This window comes from Saimiri boliviensis, chromosome 9 (genome assembly GCF_048565385.1).
Source record: "Saimiri boliviensis isolate mSaiBol1 chromosome 9, mSaiBol1.pri, whole genome shotgun sequence".
Lineage (NCBI taxonomy): Eukaryota > Metazoa > Chordata > Mammalia > Primates > Cebidae > Saimiri > Saimiri boliviensis.
The window spans coordinates 7,422,092-7,443,761 of NC_133457.1; the positions used below are offsets into that span (position 1 = coordinate 7,422,092).

At 37.9% G+C, this 21,670-nt stretch overlaps 1 protein-coding gene and 1 non-coding gene across 4 annotated transcripts in view; both read left to right on the forward strand.

Moving 5' to 3' along the window:
• The window catches only part of SLC2A2 (solute carrier family 2 member 2), a 34,480-nt gene extending 25,363 nt beyond the window's left edge, over positions 1 to 9,117 (forward strand). For all 3 annotated transcript variants that reach the window (XM_003925095.4, XM_074405440.1, XM_074405441.1), the window contains 4 exons: positions 979 to 1,083; positions 4,516 to 4,617; positions 5,297 to 5,500; positions 5,590 to 9,117. In XM_003925095.4, the coding sequence (XP_003925144.1) occupies positions 979 to 1,083; positions 4,516 to 4,617; positions 5,297 to 5,500; positions 5,590 to 5,790 (612 nt within the window). In that variant the 3' untranslated portion in view covers positions 5,791 to 9,117. The remainder of the gene's footprint in view (positions 1 to 978; positions 1,084 to 4,515; positions 4,618 to 5,296; positions 5,501 to 5,589) is intronic.
• LOC120368385 (U1 spliceosomal RNA) lies at positions 8,320 to 8,483 on the forward strand. The gene has a single exon (XR_005582539.1). It is a non-coding gene; the product is annotated as a U1 spliceosomal RNA (small nuclear RNA).
• Positions 9,118 to 21,670: the final 12,553 nt, after the last annotated feature.

The following is a 21,670-nucleotide window of genomic DNA, read 5'->3' on the forward strand; positions in this document are numbered from 1 at the left end:
CTAGGTATTTTGGTTTAAGCTTGGTTGATTCTCATCCTGACTGTTCAATTGTAGTTAATGAAGACAAACCTAGGTGAATTTCTTTTTTTTTTTTTTTTTTTTTTTTTTTTTTGAGACGGAGTTTCGCTCTTGTTACCCAGGCTGGAGTGCAATGGCGCGATCTCGGCTCACCGCAACCTCCGCCTCCTGGGCTCAGGCAATTCTCCTGCCTCAGCCTCCTGAGTAGCTGGGATTACAGGCACGTGCAACCATGCCCAGCTAATTTTTTGCACTTTTAGTAGAGACGGAGTTTCACCATGTTGACCAGGATGGTCTCGATCTCTCGACCTCGTGATCCACCTGCCTCGGCCTCCCAAAGTGCTGGGATTACAGGCTTGAGCCACCGCGCCCGGCCGTGAATTTCTTATATAACAAATAGTTCCTCATTTAGTTAAGGTGACATAATAGTTTCTGTGTCAAGCACAAAATGATATATATTATTTGGTTCCATTTACATGAAGTACAAAAGTAGGCAAAATTTATCTATGATGTCAGAAATTGGAAGAGCAGTTTCCTTTGGATAAATGATACAGGGACATGTAAGAAGTTTCCAGAGGGCTGGAACTTATCTCTTGAGCTGGGTGCTAGTTACACAAGTGCGTTCAGTTTGTGAAAATTAATTGAACTGTATATTTCTGTGTACTTTTCTGTAAATAGTATACTTTAACAAAACATTTCAAGTTATTATAAAAAAGATAAAGAATATGCGGTAGCAGAGTTTTCAGCTAAATATAAAGAGGACATTTAAGCAATCAGAAGCTTTAAGCACTAAAGGAAGGCTGAGGGTTATATTCCTTGGAAGGAGAAAATCTGTAGGAAGTTCTAGGGAGCATGGTGTCATAGAAACAACTAAAAATAATCTAAAATATTTCTTGCTTTAAACACATCAGTACCAGACTTTTGGATTAAGATTAAGGCTAAACTGTTTTTACTTTGCAGATTTTTTACTACTCAACCAGCATTTTTCAGACGGCTGGTATCAGCAAACCTGTTTATGCAACCATTGGAGTTGGCGCTGTAAACCTGGTTTTCACTGCTGTCTCTGTAAGTCAATGCCCTAGATAAACACTCCACTTGTTCCTTGGTCCAGAAATTGGGGGGTGGGAGGATCTAAAAGCAATCAATGACTTATTGTTCACATGCTCTATGTAAACCCAAGTGATTCATGAGAAGAGTTTCCTGTTTGAATAAGCCAACCACTGCACTGAGATTAGGCATAACTCAGAAGGTGAATCACTGGTTCTCTGCACTGCTGGGATGCCATTTAGTCATTCATTTGTGAATTATTAATTCATGTGGGGGCACAGGGAACTTCTTCCTTGTGCAGGTTCCTAGGTTTCTTCTTTTCTTGGTACATAAACCCCTCAGGATTAGCTGACAGGTTGGCATTTCTATTGATACTGGTTCGTCTACTTAGATTCCTCTTTTTACATAGTTGAAATTATCTTATCACGTGTCTTGGGGGAAACATAAAAGAATAAATAAACAAGGCCCTTTCTAACAGACATTTAAGCCTTTAAATAAAGTTAAACAGATTCAGCAAATGGTATTAAGCCATTGGGCAGAGCTTCCAAGTAGTTCACAAGGTTGTGGCTTCTGGTGACGCACGACAGTATGTGTGATATTACAAGGGAAGTGACATAGTAACTAGAAATGTTATTGTTTTCTTCCAACAACAAAAAAGAGGTCATATACTCTTTTAAAACCGAATAACTTTATATAAGAAGTGAATCGATACCCTGACAACAGGAATATTTAACATAATAATCTAAGAAGTAAACAACAACAAAGACAAAAACTCCCCAACTAATGTAATTCACTGTAGAATGGGAGTCATTGAGCTTATTTTTGTCTTTGTTCAACAAGATAAAAATATCAAAAAGTTTATTCTTTTCCATTTCGGTCACAATACTATACTCAATATAATTTAGTCACGTGTTTCATTCTCTGCACATGAACTCTTAACTATTACCTCAGGGTGATCAATAAATTACAGCCTGGCTGCCCAGATCAAAAGGCAGTTTGTCCAGACCACATTAAACAGTGCTGGACCTTGGAAAGAGCAGGAAAAACAGGTAATAATGAAACACCAATGGTTCTGCAGAAATACCTTTAGAGATAAAGACCTGTTCAAACCAAAAAGCCACTCTAAATCAATCAAGACCTGTTCCTGAAGTTCAATCCAAGAGACTATTCACCCTTTGGTTGCCTGGAATATTTTTTTTATAAATCTTTCAACTATTTTTATAATCTAGAGATTATTAAAACATTTTGTGTATAATAAGATTTTCTATGTAAAGCATCAAGTTGTCAAGATTAGGTATCCGAAATTCTGAAAAAATCTAAAGAGAAAACCCCTGTAAAATTTCATTTTTTGCCCCCTGCTCCCAACCCCACTGGTGTGGGAGGAATTGTTTTATTTAAGACAGTGTCCTAATTATTTTGAATATACCTTTTTAGAGTTCATCCTTTGATTCTGTGAAAGTTGTTGAACAGGGAAGTGACATAATCTTTAAAAATCAGTCCTTATCATTCATTAAGCCTCCAGGACTACAGATCACATTTAGAAATTTTAATTATATTAACTTTTGAAATGCTGTTTTAAAGTTCAAAAAGTATAAAAAGGATAGTCCCTCAGTCATCCAGTTTCTCTCCCCAAAACTAACCAGTGTTACAAAATTGTGTGTGTACTTTCAAACAAAAATATGCAAATAAGAATATGCACCGAATATATTAATGTTTCACCAACTTGGAAGAACATCCATTTGTTTTGGGGAAGAGAGACTTTCCCAACTCCGTACTAACTGTGTTCCACATCCTGTAGTTTCTTCCATACTAATGGGCTAGTAGGAAAAGGTTTGTAATCTTCTGAAAAAAAGCAGAAAGAAATACGGAGGGATCTAGGGGGCAGGAAGACACTGAAAGAGAAGCAGTGGCTACCATATTCCAATCAGGCACCCAGGATTTGTGTGAGGCACTAGGACAAAGAGGAGGGTTCCAACCGGGCAGACATCTCCAGCCAATGACCAAGTCTCACCCCTTGTCACACGCATCCTGAGTGCACACCAGGAATCAGGGACAGATGCCAATTCAATATTCAAGACATGCAGTTTCAGAGTTCATAATAAGGGACCTTATTCCCAAAGAAATGCTTGTATTTTACGGTAGCTTGACATGGTATCACCAAGCCAGTCTTGAACATCATAATAAAATGGTCAATATACAGAGAGAAATGTTATGAACTTGAGAAAAGTTTTTTTCCAACTTCCTTCTCCATAATTAAATGTGGGCTCTTTGCTTATCTGCCTATCTGAAGTGATTTAAAACTCCGATATGAGTGTGCCTCTGATAAACAGACTTTCACTGTGGGCGAAATGTTTCTAAGATATCTTCAGAGTCAGAGCTCACTATACTAAAGACATCGGATTGCTATTGATTTACTGATAGGCTGACGAGTTAGCCAATTTACTCGAAGGCACCAAGGTGAGAAATTATGACAGGGAGTTTTGTGGGAGAGAAGGAGGAGAATGACTCACCAGCCTTGGCAGTATTCCAAGAATCAAGCAAGAGTATAAAAACTCTGGTCTTGACTAATTGTAAATCTTAACATGAATGCAAAAGTCCATAAAGCAAAGGGAATCTATGACATATTTCCTCAGTTAAGATAAGACAGCATTTTAACCCTTTGCTTTTTAAAGTCCTAACTTTTAAAATGAAGAGTTCACTCCCAGCACAGCGTCCAATTAAGCATACCAGAAAAATGCAGGCCTATTTTGCTACAATAATCAAATTCCATACGTTGCCTGGTGAGTGGTCAAATAGGACTTTATTAAGCAGTGAGAAAGTTGGATGAGAATAGTCGACACCTGAACAGTCGCACTGTCTCAGGTATCAGTAGTGCGCAAATCCTTTTAATCATAACTTAGGATAATTATCAGAAAATAAGTTAATGTCACGTTTAAACGTGGAACTTTCACATTTTGAATGTACAAGGAATCTATTGGGAGAGACCCCAGTGGTACAGTCTCTGAATATTGTACCCAAAGTGATAATTCTGGAATAGAAACATTCTGGTTCCATCTGTATAATTCCAGTGCATTGTGGTAAGCAGCCTAATATTTCACAAATTTACTGAACAGAAGGTAGGGTCAAAGAATTGCTAATTGGAAGTCTGTGTTTGCTTTCTCTCCAGGACTTCTGTGGACCTTATGTGTTTTTCCTCTTTGTGTCACAAACCAATGTGACTAAATTAAGCAGATAGTTGATCATGACCCACTGTCCACTGAGACTCACTCTGCCATCTGGGGCTAGAGTCACTGCCCACCTCAATCTCACTCCTGTAAAATGGAATGGTGAATTGCCTCCTACCTGTCGTATAAATTAAAATGACCTCTTTGGCAGTAAAAATGATTTAAGTAAACGGTCAATATGTTGTGACTCACAACACTGAGATAATATGCTTTCAAACTGCCCTAGGTCTTCCTTGTGGAGAAGGCAGGGAGACGTTCTCTCTTTCTAATCGGAATGAGCGGGATGTTTGTCTGTGCCATCTTCATGTCCGTAGGCCTTGTACTGCTGGTAAGTTTGGTGCCTGCACTGAAGTTTTTCATTTCCCTATGATGGCACCTGGCAGCTCTGTGCTCCAGGTTAAAGCGCTTTGTATTCAAAAATATTTGAGATTGACTTAGGAAATAAACCCAGAGCAACGGCACAAAATACAACAGAGATATATAAAGAAAAGATGAACTAGTTTCTTGGATTTAGAGACTGAATATCAGCATGTAAATTCTATTGTCATCCAGGGAGGCCGTGTGCCCATGGTTAGACCATAGGCTCTGGATTCAGCACCAGCTGGATTTTAATGCTGACTCTGCCACATGGCTGCCTGGGCGGCCTTGGGCATGTACTGGACCTCTGCCAGCCTGGCATTCTCATCCACTACTTCACAGGAAGCTATACATCTTGCCTAGCAACCTTGGTATGAGTAGGAACAAAGGTCACTGGATCCTTGCCCTGCCTCCTTCACAGGAAAACCCTAATCCAGAGGATTTCCTTAGAAGAAATCTAAATCTAAAGAGTTAAGCATGATTCCGACTAGAGTAATTTGTCTCAGACTAGAACAATTTGTACTTGCTTGAACATAAATACGTTAGAAAAAGATGCATGCCTGCCTCTGAACTCAGAGGCTACTTAGCTAAAGGAAGCAGCAGGCGATGATCTCAGCCCCGCTATTGTTCCTGTTTTGTTCTTTCCTCAGAATAAGTTATCTTGGATGAGTTACGTGAGCATGATAGCCATCTTCCTCTTTGTCAGCTTCTTTGAAATTGGGCCGGGCCCGATCCCCTGGTTCATGGTGGCTGAGTTTTTCAGTCAAGGACCCCGTTCTGCTGCTTTAGCAATAGCTGCCTTCAGCAACTGGACCTGCAATTTCATTGTAGCTCTGTGTTTCCAGTACATTGCGGTAAGCAGCCTGATATTTCACAAATGTACTGAACAGAAGATGGGGTCAAGCAACTGCTAATTGGAAGTCTGTGTTTGCCTTCTCTCCAGGACTTCTGCGGACCTTATGTGTTTTTCCTCTTTGCTGGAGTGCTCCTGGCCTTTACCCTGTTTACATTTTTTAAAGTTCCAGAAACCAAAGGAAAGTCTTTTGAGGAAATTGCTGCAGAATTCCAAAAGAAGAGTGGCTCAGCCCACAGGCCAAAAGCTGCCATAGAAATGAAATTCCTAGGAGCTACAGAGACTGTGTAAAAAATTTTAAAAAAAAATACCCTGCTTTTTGACATGAACAGCAACAGTAAGGGAACTGTCTGCTTTTAAATGACGATTCCTTGAGCATTTTATATCTACATCTTGAAGTATTGTTTTATTTTTATGTGCTCTCATCAGAAATGTCATCAAATGTTACCCAAAAAAGTATTTTTTTAAGTTATAGAATATATTTTTGATGGTAAGACTGTAATTAAGTAAACCAAAAAGGCTAGCATATTTTGTTACACTAAAAGGCAGGTAGTTCTAGTATCCTTAGCTCTGTTCTTTGTAACAAGGCTTTGAGTTACAGTTTGTTTTGCTTTTTAATTGAGCACAGCCTGGTTTTCACAGGTACTCAAACAATCATGAGTCAGACATTTTGTATATTACCTCAAACTTCTAAGACGTTTAATCAAATCTAACGTAAGGAAATTTGAAGTAGAGGATTGATCAGTTTGTTAAAAATGTTTTCTGAATTACTACGTCTCAAAATAAGTTGAAAAGGTAGGGTTGGACCATTCCTGAGTGTGGGCTTCTGAAACTTCATATAAATGTTCAACTTGAGACTTTATCAAAATCCCTATTTAGTTTTCCTGGAAAGACTGATTGCTTTACAGTATGTTCCTAACATAGAATAATCCCCTCCTTCGACATTTCCTTCTATGTCTTAGCGGTATACAGACTCTATCCAAACTACTCTATGGCCATTACTAACATGTATTGTACACCATCAATCTGCCTTTGCCAACACAGGCAAATTGGAAATACATAGATCAGGCGTCCCCAAACTACAGCCCCCTGAGGCCACTTATCCGGCCCCCCACCACACTTCAGGAAGGGGCACCTCTTTCATTGGTGGTCAGTGAGAGGAGCACAGTATGTGGTGGCCCTCCAATGGTCTGAGGGACAGTGAACTGGCCCCCTGTGTAAAAAGTTTGGGGACGCCTGAGTCATAGATGATTAAACAGACGTTAGCTTACAGTCAATTTTACAATTATGGAAATACAGTTCCGATGGGTCCCAAAAGCTTAGCAGGGTGCTAACGTATCTGCAGGCTGTTTTCTCCACCAAGTGGAGCACTGATCAATCTTTATGTTTCCTTTAATGTGTACTGAAGAAAAGCACTTTTTAAAAAGTTATCTTTAAAAGTGCAAAAAATTAAACAATCACTGAACATTTGCCTTGTTTTCTAAAGCTGCTCACTTATATGCAACGTAGCAGTCCAAACAACAAGAAATTGTTTCTTTTCAGTTTGATTCATTTTTCCTTTGGGCCAATTTGGGATAAACTATTTTCACTTGGAACTTCAGGATACAGTCAAAATGAGCTTAAATAACTCAGGACATCTTTGTGCTAAACTGTGAACTCTGGACAAAAATATAAGGTCTCTGAATAAGGCAAGAACAGGACAATGGTTCCTGCGTGGCTTTTCTATGCTTCTTCTTCGGATGCTGATGGCCTTTGGGAAGCGCGGCATTAACACCAGTAAAGGCGCTTAACATTTTTATAGGAGATATATGTGATTTAATAAAATCACTATTCCTGATCTCATTCACTAACAGAATAAAGTGGCAAAGATTTAAATTAAAAACCCCAAAGACCACTTTTAAGTGCTTACGTACTATTTTGACTGGCCCACAAACACCAGAAATTCAGACTCCGAACTTTTCTGCCTCAGAGAAATTTAAGTGCCTTCTGTTGCTTCCCTTCTACAACTTTTTCCTTACAGAGATTCATGTGAGTGGAAAAGAAACATTAAAGGGAAATAAGAAGCTTTATAGGAGGACCAAAGAATTACCTTACTATAATAAAAAATCCTAGGTCTTCAGTGGTATACATCACAATAAAAAATAAAATTGACATTAATTAATTAAATTTCATCCCAGGGAAATTAGGTGTGAGTTAAACACCTAATTCTCCTGGTGCTCTCTCATTTTGGTGAAAGTATTTCTATATGCTAACATCTTTACAAATGTGATTTTTCTCTTAGCTCGTTTGAAATATGAGAATTAGACTTTATGGTCTGGGACTCACCTGCTACATCTAGGATTGCCCACTGTCATAACTCCCAGGAAAATGTCCTATTTTAGCTTCCTCCTCCCTACTTTCCTCTACATGGTCGGCACCATAATGTAACTAAGATGTCATAAGGCGTTGCTTCTTCTCCCTACACTTTAAGGAGCTCACAGTCTAATTGGGATTTCAGGAAGGCCAGTGTATTAATATCCCCATCTGTGTCTTTTGCCTTCCATGAACCTGGGTTTCTAGCCCTCTCTTGTAAAATGGGCACAGTACTATTACCTACCTCAGAGAGTTGTGAGGATTAAACACGAAGTGCTAAGCGTAGTGCCTGGTACAAAGAGAGTACTCAATACATGCTACCTAAAACTAGTATTCATAGCAATACTGTTGGGATCAAGGACTGGCATATATGAGATAGTTCCAAATTTTTGTTTTAAATAAAAGGAGTTTCATAAGTTCAAGATAATAGTTTCTTCAAAGAAACAATCTCACAACAATGAGGGAATGGTAAGAATCAGGAGAGTGTACTTACCTGATCACAAAGGTGGTTTTCCCAGAGCGAGTCTCATCCATTACGTGCCGGATGTGCTGACCTCTGCCATTTCCCCAAATGTGGGAAATCTAACTGCATAATTTATAGTAGTGGGGGACTGTGTTCACACTCTCCCCTGAAAACAACAGCAACAACAAAGAATCAGGAGAGATATTAGGCTAATTCCTAAATCCAAACCTGAAATTTCTAAGTAAGATTATAAGAGTTTTTATTGCATTTTTTGTTTGCTTTTGCATAAGTTATGTTATTTTTACGGGGTCTATATGTACTATTATTTCTTGGAATAATACTAATTAGAAAACAAAATTCTGTCTATTATATTTAAATGTAATTTAATAGAATTATAATCACAAGACAAGACCAAACCTTGTTGATAATCCGCAGTAATTGCATAAGAGGTATATCCATGTAGGCCAGCATACATGCATAAACTACTTCTTATTGCTAGCTTAATTGTTCCATATGTAGCAAATATAGCAGTTCAGCAATATCTTGTGCATACAGGGTCCTAAGCACAGGTGATGAGTCACGTGTAAATACATAAATATTTGGGGTTTTTTTTTCATTACAATTGTGTATTAGTGACCTGGGAGAAAACATTTATTGACAACCACTCTGATCCATCTGCTGCTATTTTTACTACTTTCTCTTTGGTACATGTTAAAAAGAACAACCATGAAAAGAAACTACTTTGAGTCAAAAGTATATATATACACAATAGTTTGTTATCAATAAATACATTTCTGAATGCTTGGTGCTGCCTCATTTATGTAGGAAAAAACACATTTTAAAAATGATATTCGTTTGTTGTATATACTCATTTCCTTCTCACAGTATTTTCCCATTCTCATTTTAGAAATAAAATGTGAATGATTTTTTAAGCCCAAATTTTATTCCCATCTGGCAGTTATTTGGATTATAAGTAGTAGAAAAAGTAACCTGAAGATTAAATAAGAACAGTAGAAGAAGAATGAATGACTCCATTTGAGACACAGGATCCCACTATGTTGCCAGACTGGTCTTGAACTTCTAGGCTCAAGCTATCCTCCCACCTCAGCCTCCCAAAGTGCTGGGTTACAGGTGTGAGCCACTATGCCCAGCCTGTGCTTATTTGAATATTCTCTTTTTTTCTTGGTGGAAGTAGCCAACAGTCTATCGGTTTTGCTTATCCCTTCAAAAAAACCAACTTTTTGTTTTATTGACCCTTTATGTCATTTTTGTTGAGGTTTTTTTTTTTTTTTTTTTTTTTTTTGTCTCAATTTCATTTACTTCTACTCTGATCTTTGTTACTTCTTTTATTCTGCTAGCTTTGGGTTTTTGTTGCTGTTGTTGTTTTGGGTTTTTTTTGTTTTTGTTTTTTCTTATTTTTTCCAAGTGTCTTACTTTTTCTTCTTCTCCCGCAGGGTTTTTTTTTTGTTTTTTTTTTTTCTTTTTTCTGATTTCTTTGTATAGGTTTTCAACTTTCTCTTGGATCTCATTGAACTTTCTTACAATCCAAATGTTCAATTCTCTGTCATTTCAAAGTTTTCATTTCGGTTAGAATCCATTGCTAAAAGTAGTGAGGTTCTTTGGGGATGGGGATATCACAATATTCTGTTTCTTCATAGTTCTTGTGCTGGCTCCTTCTCATCTGTCAAAGCTGTCACTTCTTATTTTTAAATGTATTTTCATTTGGGTGGATTTTTTTTCCACCTCCTTGAGGGTATGACTATTACATATGTTGGGTAGGGCCCTTTGGGTTTGTTTCTGTTTTTTCGGGAGGCCAACAGTCTGAATTTCATGGTTATAGATAGGCTTAGTGTAGGGTTTTTCTTAAATGCTAGCTGTTTGTAAGTTGTAGTATCAGTGTGATGTGTGTTTGTACGGTCAGGCACACTGTCTACTACAGAAATGGGGAGGTAGAGGTCTCAGGAGGTTGATCTCATTCTGCAGTCAGCAGGAAATAAAGTTCTGCGGTTCACCCTACCTGCTAGGAGGTAGCACTTGCAGTTAAAAGCTGGTCGAGTACTGTACAATAATGTCAGCAGAAATTGTGATGAGTCGTACAGATTGATCTCCCAGCCAGGAGGTAGCACTTGCCTGTGAGAGACAGTTGCAGCACTGGCAGCAAAATTTTTTCTTGACCTTTGTTGATCAAGGAAAGTACTGGAGTGTCTCTGGCAATGTGCAGGGAGTAGGGTTCCCAGGGGTCCCATCCCAAGTTCTACTGCTAAGGTGGCTAGAACAGGCCAAGCTGGGCTGATCCGAGCACCAGCCTTGATGGGGCCCTGGGGAAGCTCTCAGGCCACAGGGCCACTCTTCCAGGGAAGAGTACAAGTGCCTCTACTGTGCCATAGAACCCACTCACAGGAAAAGGGGCAGCCCTGGGTTTTCAACCCAGCAGGGGGCTGGGGCATACCCAGCAACAAGCCCAACAAGCCTTCTGTGCCCAGATTTTCAAGGTATTCCAGGTGTTCTAGACCCTGTGGCAGAAGCTGTAGCTATCGGGTCATACCTTTCCCCATCCAGTCTCACCAAGGGAAGGACACCCAGCTCCCCACCACCACATGAACCCATACCATACTTTTCTCTGAGTTTTGACAGTGGAGACTCTGCTTATGCAAAAAAAATCAGGTCATAGATCTCATCTCCGTACTTCTGGGTAACGTGTTCAAGTCCTGGGGACCTGGGACAAGAGCATCGAATTTGTCCTCTTGCCCCTCAAGGTCAGGCACTGGCTGTGATAGGGGGATGAACTGCTCCCAGGCCACCAACAAATCACTCATGGGGAGCCATGAAGGATATGCTGTGACCCTCCACCCCTATCTGCTGCAGAAGGCCAGTCAAGCAGTCTCGAAAGGGACTATCAGGCATAGGGGTTCATGATTCCAATGTAACCATAGTCCTGTGGCAATGGTGATGAGGCCTCTCTCGGGCACGTGAGCACACCCTTGCCCTGCTCTCTCCCAGCCAGCAAAGAGCAGGAGTGGTAGCCACTTAGATCAAGACACGGAACTTTGGGGTGGGTAGGTGACCAGAGTCACATTTTGCTCCAGTTGCCCAGCACACTGAAGCTTTTGGGGCTTTATGCAGATTCATGCAGTGTCTGTATGTTCTTCAGGTAGTTCCCTCTGCCAGGCCAAAGGTCTGTTTGTGTTATGCGAGCTCCTGTAGCTAGTATCTCAGAGGTCCACAGCAGTGGTGCTCTGTGGTTCCTTTACTCATTCCTTCCTTGGGTCTGGTCCACATCCAGGGGCAGTGTCCTGATGCCAAGCGATGCTGAGCAGGCAACCCCACTTCCTTCCTCCTTAATCATGGTGTCTTCTGTCACCCCTCCATCAAATTTTGTGGGTTTTTTTTTCTCTCAAAACATCTGTTCAAAGTATGAAGGATACTCAATATTTTGGTTCTTCTCCATGAGAAAAGGGCACAATCCAGCTGCATCTAGTCAGCCATCTTTTAGTTTCTCCTACAAATCTTGATAAAATCTATTTTATCAAACTTTAAAAGTATTTATTTTAGGAACATATCTCAATGAGAAATGTGCAGTTATTTTTCAATTAATTAATGGGTGGATATTCCTTATTGCTAAGATAAAGCAGTATTTGGCATAAATTCTATTATTACTTTTTGCTAATATGTATGTAAGTTTTGAAAATCTTGTTTTTATTAATAAGTAGATAGAAATAGGAGGACCAATGTCATTCAATTGCATGAATCATTTCCAAGTTATACCTCAAAAGCTCATAAAAATTAATCATAAAATAACTTAATAATCCATCAGAATTGTTATTCTGTTGTTACAGTCATTCTCTCACTTATTTTCTGAGCAAAAAGGCTTTGCAAAGACTTAACAAAATATTAATTGTCGAATCATTTACTTAGAGGCACATTGATTAAACTGATATACTCAGAGTTGGGAGAATTGAAATATTAATTTTATGCATTTTCACATATATGAAATAAAACTCTTCTATCTTATTATGTGCTCTATTTCCATTAAATTATTAGAATATAGATTTCACTTGTTAGCTTGTTCTGTTCATGGAAAATGTCTGTCATAACCCAATGGGCAAATCTATTTCTCAGTGTCAAACTGATTTCCCACATCAGACTTAATTTCTATCTGACTTAATTTTTCAATTCCAGTAAGCACCTTAATACTTACCTGCAACAACTATCTCCTGTCTGAATCCCCATGCTTACATAGGTAAACATTGATGAGGCATGGATACTTGCCATAAGCCTGCTCTTACATTTTTTACAGATATTTTCTTTTCTTTACCTTTACTGATCTTTCCCTCAGGAGCAATGTACTTTAATAATAATAATTGGGTAACGTCTGCTAAACAAAAGAGGACATTATCCAGTTCTACAATCCCTGAATTCAATTTCTTATGGCACCTTAATTGAGGTAGGCAGCATAGGTAAAATGATTTCCAAAGACTCTTTATTTGGCCCTCTAAAGGTTTAATACTCTGAGACAGTGCACCACGGTGACGGTCAGGATCCAATGAGGATTTTGACTTTCTTTTGCAAAGTGGGAGGATAATTATGAAAGGGGTATTGGAAAGAACTAGCCGAATGCCCAACTGCAGCCAAATTATTGAGCATGAAAGCAAGCATTTTTGTCCACGAACAAGGGATAACCGTTCCAATTTTCAAAACCGTCACATAACTTATTCACAAACTAAACGCTATTGGAGGTGGGATTGAAGGTAGGAAAAAAACAAAACAAAACAAAGGATCAGCCCAGAGGAACCACCATGAAAACAACGAGGTTTTGAAAGAGGAAAAGCAAAATGGAGGGAAGAAAATTATCAAAGATACATTATATTGACAACTTGCTAAACTGAAGAACAAGACTTGAGATTGAAAGTTAACTGTATGCCAGACACAATAAACAAACGAAGAAACCCCGAAATGTCATCATGAAATTTTAGAACAGCTGGGATTAGGAAAACATAATAGCACATAAACGCATCTAGAAAGAAAAGGCAGAACACATACAAAGGAACAAAACTCATAAAAACACGTAATAGCTGAGCAGCAACTAGCAGAACTAAAAAGCTGAGGAGGAATGCCTTCTGAAGAAATTCTGAAGAAAATCCACTTTCAATCTAGAATTCTGTCTCTGGACATATTGATAATTGAATGCAAAGGTAGAATAAAGATATCTGTAAGACATGCAAGGATTCCAAATTTTACCACTTTTGGACATTTTCTCATGAAGCTCATAGAAGGTATATCTCACTAAAACAAAGTAGGGGAAAAAGACATGGGATTCAGAAAAAACAGGGTTATGAAGTTCCAAGAGAGGAGTCACAGGCAGACAGCCAGCATCAGGGCCTAGAAAGCAACCAATTCAAACTGAAGCAAGGAAAAGAAAGTTCCAGGGGAAAATAGAACTTAAGGCTTATCTGATGTGTGTGGCTACATGAAGAATAATTTGGAGCATTTAGAAAAAAATAGTGACAAATATATAGAATGCTAAACAAGTGAAAATATAAGGTCCTGCAAAGAGAGTAGCATAAGAAAGGAGACATTATAATACCCTACTTGGCTTGGCAGTGATGATTATTTACATAATTATGGAAAACACTGGATATTGTTATAATTCATGTTTTGAAATAAGACATAGTAGCACTATTTTATGAGGTATGAGAGAAGAGGAAGAATGAGAAGGTATAGAAAATAAAGCTCAATTATTGTTTATCATAATAACTTGTCAACACAAAACAACCCAAATCAATAAAGCAAGAAATAGCAGTATCGGCATGCATGCCAGTATATGTGCTGATAATTTTTCCTCTGCCCTTCCAAATCTATTTCTGTTCTTTCCAATGGGAGAATGTGAGAATGTGTGTATAGGCTGATGGAAAAAAATAAATTGAGAAATAATTTTAGGGTGAGTGAGAGGAGAACAGGTGAACCATGAGAAAGTTTGATATTAAAAAAAATCACAGGTAGCTATATTAGCAAGGAGACAGAAAGGTGATAGAAACATCTACAAAGATATAGAGGCAATTTTAGACAGAGTAGGAAAGTTGAGGTTGCTTGTATTAGGAGGACTAGCTCTTTTCAGCAAAGAAAGTATTACATAAGCTCATACCCTCAGCAGTTATGGGCTCCTATAAACTAGCTGCACCATAAACTTGAGCCCTGATTATGGAGTTAACAGCTGAGTCATCTTGGGTGGATCAAATAATCTAAAATTTCAATCATTTACTCCTACATAAAATGAAAATAAAGGCAGCATGCTTGACTTGTAGGATTTTGTGAAAAAGAAATAATAATTGTTAAATTGTAAAAACTGAGATGTACGATGCAACATTCAAATAATTTAGTCCTCAAATGGTGCCTTAGTCTGCTTGGGCTGCCGTAACAAAACACCCTTGGCTGGATGGCTTAAACAACAGTAATTTATGTTTCACAATTCTGGATGGTGGAAAGTCCAAGATGAAAGTGCCAGCCCATAAACGACGCGGAAAACTATGAAGCCATAAAAAAGGGTGAGTTAATGTCCTGTGCAAGGACATGGATGAAGCTGGAAACCATCATTCTCAGGAAACGAACACAAGAACAGAAAACCAAACACAGCAGGTTTTCACTCATAAGTGGGAAATGAACAATGAGAACACATGGACACAGGGAGCGGAACATCACACAGAAGGGTCTATCGAGGGGTTGCGATCTAGGGGCGGGATAGCAGTGGGTGGGAGGCTTGGAGAGGGATAGCTAGGAGAAATACCTAACGTAGATGACAGGTTGATGGGTGCAGCAAACCACCATGGCACATCTATAACTATGTGACACACCTGAACATTCTGCACGTGTATCTCAGAACTTAAATTATAATGATAATTTTTAAAAATGGAATTTCGAAAGAAAAAAAGTGCCAGCCAATTTGGTTCCTGGTAAGGTCGCTCTTTCTGGCTTTTAGGTATCCCGTCTCCTAGTGTACTCACATGGTGGAGAGGAAGAGAGCTCTGTTTCCCTTCCTTTTCTTACAAAAGCATCAGTCCTGAATAGCCAAAGCAATCTTGACCAAAAAGAACAAAACTGACAGCATCACAGAGATTTCAAAATATATCAAAAAGGTATAATTACTATATCAAACCAGCATGGTACTGGCCTAAAAACAGACATACTGGCCAATTAAATAGAATATAGAACTCAGAAATAAACCCACACATCTGTAGTCAATTGATCTTCAACAGAGGTACCAAAAACATACAATGGTGAAAGGATAGTCTTGTCAATAAATAAATGTTGGGATCAGACACAGTGGCTCATGTCAGTACTGCAGCCACTTTGGGAAGCCAAGGTGAGAGGATTACTTGAGCCCAGGAGTTCGAGACCCGTCTAGACAACATAATGAGATCTTGTCTCCACAAAAAATAAAAAACAATTAGCCAGGCATGGTGGCACACAGATGTAGTCCTAACTACTTGGGAGGTTGAGACAGAAAGATCACTTCAGCCCAGCAGTTTGAGGCTGCAGAGAGTTATGAACATGCCATGGACTCCAGCCTGGGTGACAGAATGAGACCGTATCTATAAAATAAACCAGAGAGAGAGAGAGAGAGAGAGAGAGAGAGAGAGAGAGAGAGAAAGCCAGAGAGAGAGAGAGAGAAAGCAAGAAAGGAAAGATAGACAGGAAAGACAGAAAGAAAGACAGAAAGACAGAAAGACAGAGAGAAAGAGAGAAAGAAAGAAAGAAAAAAGAAAAAAGAAAAGAAGCAAAGAAAAGGAAAGGAAAGGAAGGAAAAGAAAGAAAGGAAGGAAGAAAGAAATAGAAAAGAAAGAAAGGAAAACAGACTGGATATCCACATGCAGAAGAATGAAACTGGACCTCTATTCCATCCCCGATACAAGAATCAACTCAAAATAAATTTAAGACATAAACACTAAACCTGAAACTATAATACTACTAGAAAAAAAAACATAGAGAAAAAGCTCCAAGACATTGGTCTAAACAATGATTTCTTGGATATAACCCCAAAAGTGCAGACAACAAAAGCAAAATAGATCATGGGATTTAATCAAACTAAAAAGCTTCTGCGCAGTTAAGGAAACAATTAAACAGAGTAAAGAGACAACCTAAAGCTTGGGAGAAAATATATGAAAAATCACACATTGGATAAGAGGCCAATATATAAAATATACAGGGAACTCAATCTACTCCATAACAATAAAACAAATAACCCAATTTAAAAACGGACACAGGGAGGGGAGCACTACACACTGGAGTCCCTTAGGGGAAAATGGGGGAGGGATGGGGGGGTGGGGAGGTGGGAAGAGATAGCATGGGAAGAAATGACAGATACAGGTGAGGGGACGGAAGGCAGCAAACCACACTGCCATGTGTGTACCTATGCAACAATCTTGCATGTTCTTCACATGTACCCCAAAATCTAAAATGCAATAAAAAAAAATGGACAAAAGACCTGAATAGAACTTTCTCAAAAGAAAACATACAAATAAGCAAAAGATACATGGAATGCTCTGTATCTCTAACCATCAAAGAATTGCAAATTAAAATAACAATAAGATATCACCCCATACCTGTTAGACTGGCTATTACTAAAAAGAGGACAGAATAAGAAGAGTTAGTGAGGATGTGGAGAGAAAAAAAATGCTTGTACACTGTTCATGGGAATGTTAATTAATATAATCATTTTGGAAAACAATATAGAGGTTCCTTTAAAAACTAAAACTAGAATTATCACATGATCTAGCAATCCCACTTCTGTGTATATACCCAAGGGAATTGAAATCAGTATGTCAAAAAGATGTTTATACTCCCATGTTCATCACAGCATTATTCACAACAGCCAATGCTTGGAAACAACCACGATGCCCATCAACAGATGAATGAATGTTTAAAATGTAGTGTATATACAAAATGGAATACTATTCCGTTTTTAGAAAGCATGAAATTCCATCATTTGTGACAACATGGATGAACCTGGAAGATATTATGCTAACTGAATAAGCCAGGCACAGAAAGACAAAATTCTGCATGATCTCACTTATATGTGGAACCTAAAACGGTCAGACTCATAGAAGCAGGAGTAGAATAGTGGTCACCAGAGCCTGTGGGTGGGTGCAGGTGGATCATTGATCAAAGAGTACAAAGTTTCAGTTACACGGGAGGAGTTGATTTTGGTGACCTATCCCACATAATAACTATAGTTAATAATACTGTATTTAATATATTATAATATTTCAAAATAGCTAAAACAGTGATTTTTGAACGTACTAATCACAGAGAAATGATAGGTATTTGAGGTGAATATGTTAATCAGCCTGATTTGATTATTCTATAATTTATACATGTATCAAAGCATCATATTGTACTTCATAAATATACACAGTTATTGCTTGTGAATTAAATATAAAATTAAATTTATGAAATAAAAATAAGATTTCAGAATCTTTTTCCTTCTGAGAGTCTCACTCTGTCACCCAGGCTGAAGTGCAGCGGTGCAATCTCAGCTCACTGCAACCTCTGCCTCCTGGGCTCAAGCGATCCTCCTACCTTAGTCTCCCACAGATGCATGCCACCACCATGCCTGACTAATTTTTTGTATTTTTGGTAGTCATAGGTTTCACCATGTTGCCCAGGCACCATGTTGCTCAGGTCTTGAACTTCTGAGCTCAAGTGATCCTCTCACCTCGGCCTCCCAAAGTGTTGAGATTACAGGTGTGAGCCACTATGCCTGGCCAATTTCAGAATCGTACACAAGAACATACACTTAAAAAATGTGGTGTTTATATGAAATTCAAATATAATTGGATGTTCTGTTTTTTCATTTGCTAAATCTGGTGACACTAAAAAGTTTTCATTATAAAACAGTGACATGATAAAATATAAATACACAGGCACAATATTAAAAACTCAGAAACAGAGCACAACTATATAAAAGTAATTAATACTTAACCAAGAGTGGTAGCACAAGCCTGTAGTCCCAGCTAGGGACTCAGGAGGCTGAGGTAGAAGGATCAATTGAGCCCAAGAGTTCAACTCCACCCTGTGCAACATAACAAGACCCTAGCTCTAAAATAAATAATAAAAGTAATTAATACTTGATAATGTAGGTATTTCAAACAAGGAAAAATATATATAAGTTAATGTTGCTGAATATGTATTTACTAGTTAGTAAAATAAATTTAAGTGCCTATCTTACACTAACCAAAACAATTAGTGGCACATGGAGAAAAACGCCTAATTAATTTTTTTTATAACAAAGTGAAAAAAAATTTCACCATATATAACAAAAGGAAGATATTCTCTTTTTTTGAGATGGAGTCTTGCCCTGTTGCCCAGGCTGGCATGATCTTGGCTCACTTCAACCTCCAAGGCAGATATTCTTAATGCCTAAAGAATGAGATGCCATTGCTTTCCCTGTCAAATTGGCAAAGTTAAAATGGAAAGTTTGGGAATCCCTAATCTGAAAATCTAAAATTTGAAATGTTCCAAAGTCCAAAACTTTTTGAGTAGCAACATGATGTTCAAAAGAAATGCTCATTGCAGCATTTCGGTTTTTCAGACTAGACATACTCCACTAATAAGTGTAAGGCAAGTAATCCAAAACCTGAGAAAATATGAATCTGAAACACTTCCGTTCTCAAGCATTTCAGATAAGGAATACTCAACCTGTATTACTGAAGTTGGCAAAAGTGCTAAGAAAACAGGGCCCTCATACACTGACAGAAGCATAAATTGGTATATGTAGCAAAAATATATTTCTGTAATGTAGAGTAAGAAAAGACATTTTCAGATGAAGGGAAACCAGATTTTTGTTGCCTGCAGACCTGTTCTAAAGGCTTAACTGAAATATTAAACAAACAAACAAACAAAACCCCAAAAACTGGGAACTTGAGGAATGAAGGAAAAACAAAACAAATAGCAACATTTGGATAAAATACGTTTAAAATCATAAGCATTTCTATACACCAATAATAGACAAACAGCCAAATCATGAGTGAACTCCTATTCACAATTGCTACAAAGAGAATAAAATATTTAGGAATACAATTAACAAGGGATGTGAAGGACCTCTTCAAGGAGAACTACAAACCACTCCTCAAGGAAATAAGAGAGGACACAAACAGATGGAAAGACATTCCATGCTCATGGGTAGGAAGAATCAATATGGTGAAAATGAACATACTGCCCAAACAGTTTAATTATACAGATTAAACACTATCCCCATCAAGCTACCGATGACTTTCTTCACAGAATTGGAAAAATCCACCTTAAACTTCATATGGAACCCAAACAGAGACCACATAACAAAGCTACTATAATCAAAACAGCATGGTACTGGTACCAAAACAGAGATATAGACTAATAAAACACAACAGAGGCCTCAGCAAGAATGCCACACAACAACCATCTGATCTTTGACAAATCTGACAAAAACAAGTAATGGTAAAAGGATTCCCTATTTAATAAATGGTGTTGAGAAAACTGGCTAGCCATATGCAGAAAGCTGAAATTGGATCCCTTCCTTATACTTTATACAAAAGTTAACTCTAGAGGGATAAAAGATTTAAAAATGAGGCCTAACACCATAAAAACTGCTGAAGAAAACCTAGGCAATGCCATTCAGGACATAGGCATGAGCAAGGACTTCATGACTAAAACACCAAAAGCAATGGCAACAAAAGCCAAAATAGACAAACGGGATCTAATTAAACTTAAGAGCTTCTGCACAGCAAAAGAAATTATCAATAGAGTGAACCAGCAACAAACAGAATGGGAAAAAAATTTTTGCAATCTACCCATCTGACAAGAGCTAATATTGAGAACTTAAATTTACAACAACCCAAAAAAAAAAAAAAAAAAAACCAAACAACCCCATCAAAAAGTGGGCTGGGCCAAGGATATGAACAGACACTTTACAAAAGAAGACATTTGTACAGCCAACAAATATATGAAAAAAAAAAAAAAAAAAAAAAAAACTCCTCATCACTGGTCATTAGAGAAATGCAAATCAAAGCCACACTGAGATACCATCTCACACCAGTTAGAATGGCAATCATCAAAAAATCAGGAGACAACAGATGCTGGAGAGGATGTGGAGAAATAGGAATGCTTTTACACTGTTGGTGGCAGTGTAAATTAATTCAACCATTGTGGAAGACAGTGTGGAGATTCCTCAAGGATCTAGAAATAGAAATACCATTTGACCCAGCAATCCCATTACTGTTATATACCCAAAGGATTATAAATCATTCTATTATAAAGACACATGCACACATATGTTTATTGCAGCACTGATCACAATAGCAAAGTATTGGAACCAACCCAAATGCTCATTGGATAAAGAAAATGTGGCACATATACACCATGGAATACTATGCTGCCATAAAAAAGGATGAGTTCATGTCTTTTGCAGGGACATGGATGAAGCTGGAAACCATCATTCTCAGCAAACTGACACAATAACAGAAAACCAGATACCGCATGTTCTCACTCATAAGTAGGTGTTCAACAGTGAGAACACACAGACACAGGGAGGGGAATATCACATACCGGTGACTGGGGGATAGGAGGCTAGGGGAGGAATAGCAGGGGTGTATGCATTGGGGCGGGACAGCATTAGGAGAAATACCTAATGTAGATGATGGGGTGATGGATGCAGCAAACCACCACCATGGCATGTGTATACCTATGTAACAAACCTGCAGGATCTGCACATGTACCCCAGAAGTTAAAGTATAATAATTTTAAAAAATAAATAAAAACTATTTTCATTTTAAGTTCTTTAAAACACATATATATCTTGCTGTTGAAAGTCAAAATTATAGTATTATCTAGTAAGATTTTCAGTGCATATAGATATAATACATATGACCACCATGACATAAGGGCAGAGTGATAAAGTAACCTGTATGGTTTTAAGGCTTCTACACTTTATTTAAGTGGGTAATATATTAATTTTAAGTAGACTGTTAATGATTAGGTATATATGTTGTAATCTTTACAGCCACCACTATAAAAACAATACAAAGAGATAGGACCAAAAAAATCAATACATAAAAAATGGAATACTAAAAAAAAAAAATCTATAAAATAGTAGACATAAATCCAACTATAGCAATAATGATAAGTATAAATGGTCTAAACAAAGGACAGATTGTGCAATGGGGCATGAAAGTAAGACTCGACTATATTCTGTCTGCAAGATAGCCACTGTAAATATAAATATACGGGGGATTAAAAATAAAAGAATAAAAAAAAAGAAGGAAGCTGGAGTGTCTATATTAAAACCAGATAAAGTAGACTTTAGGACCACAAATACAATGGAAGATA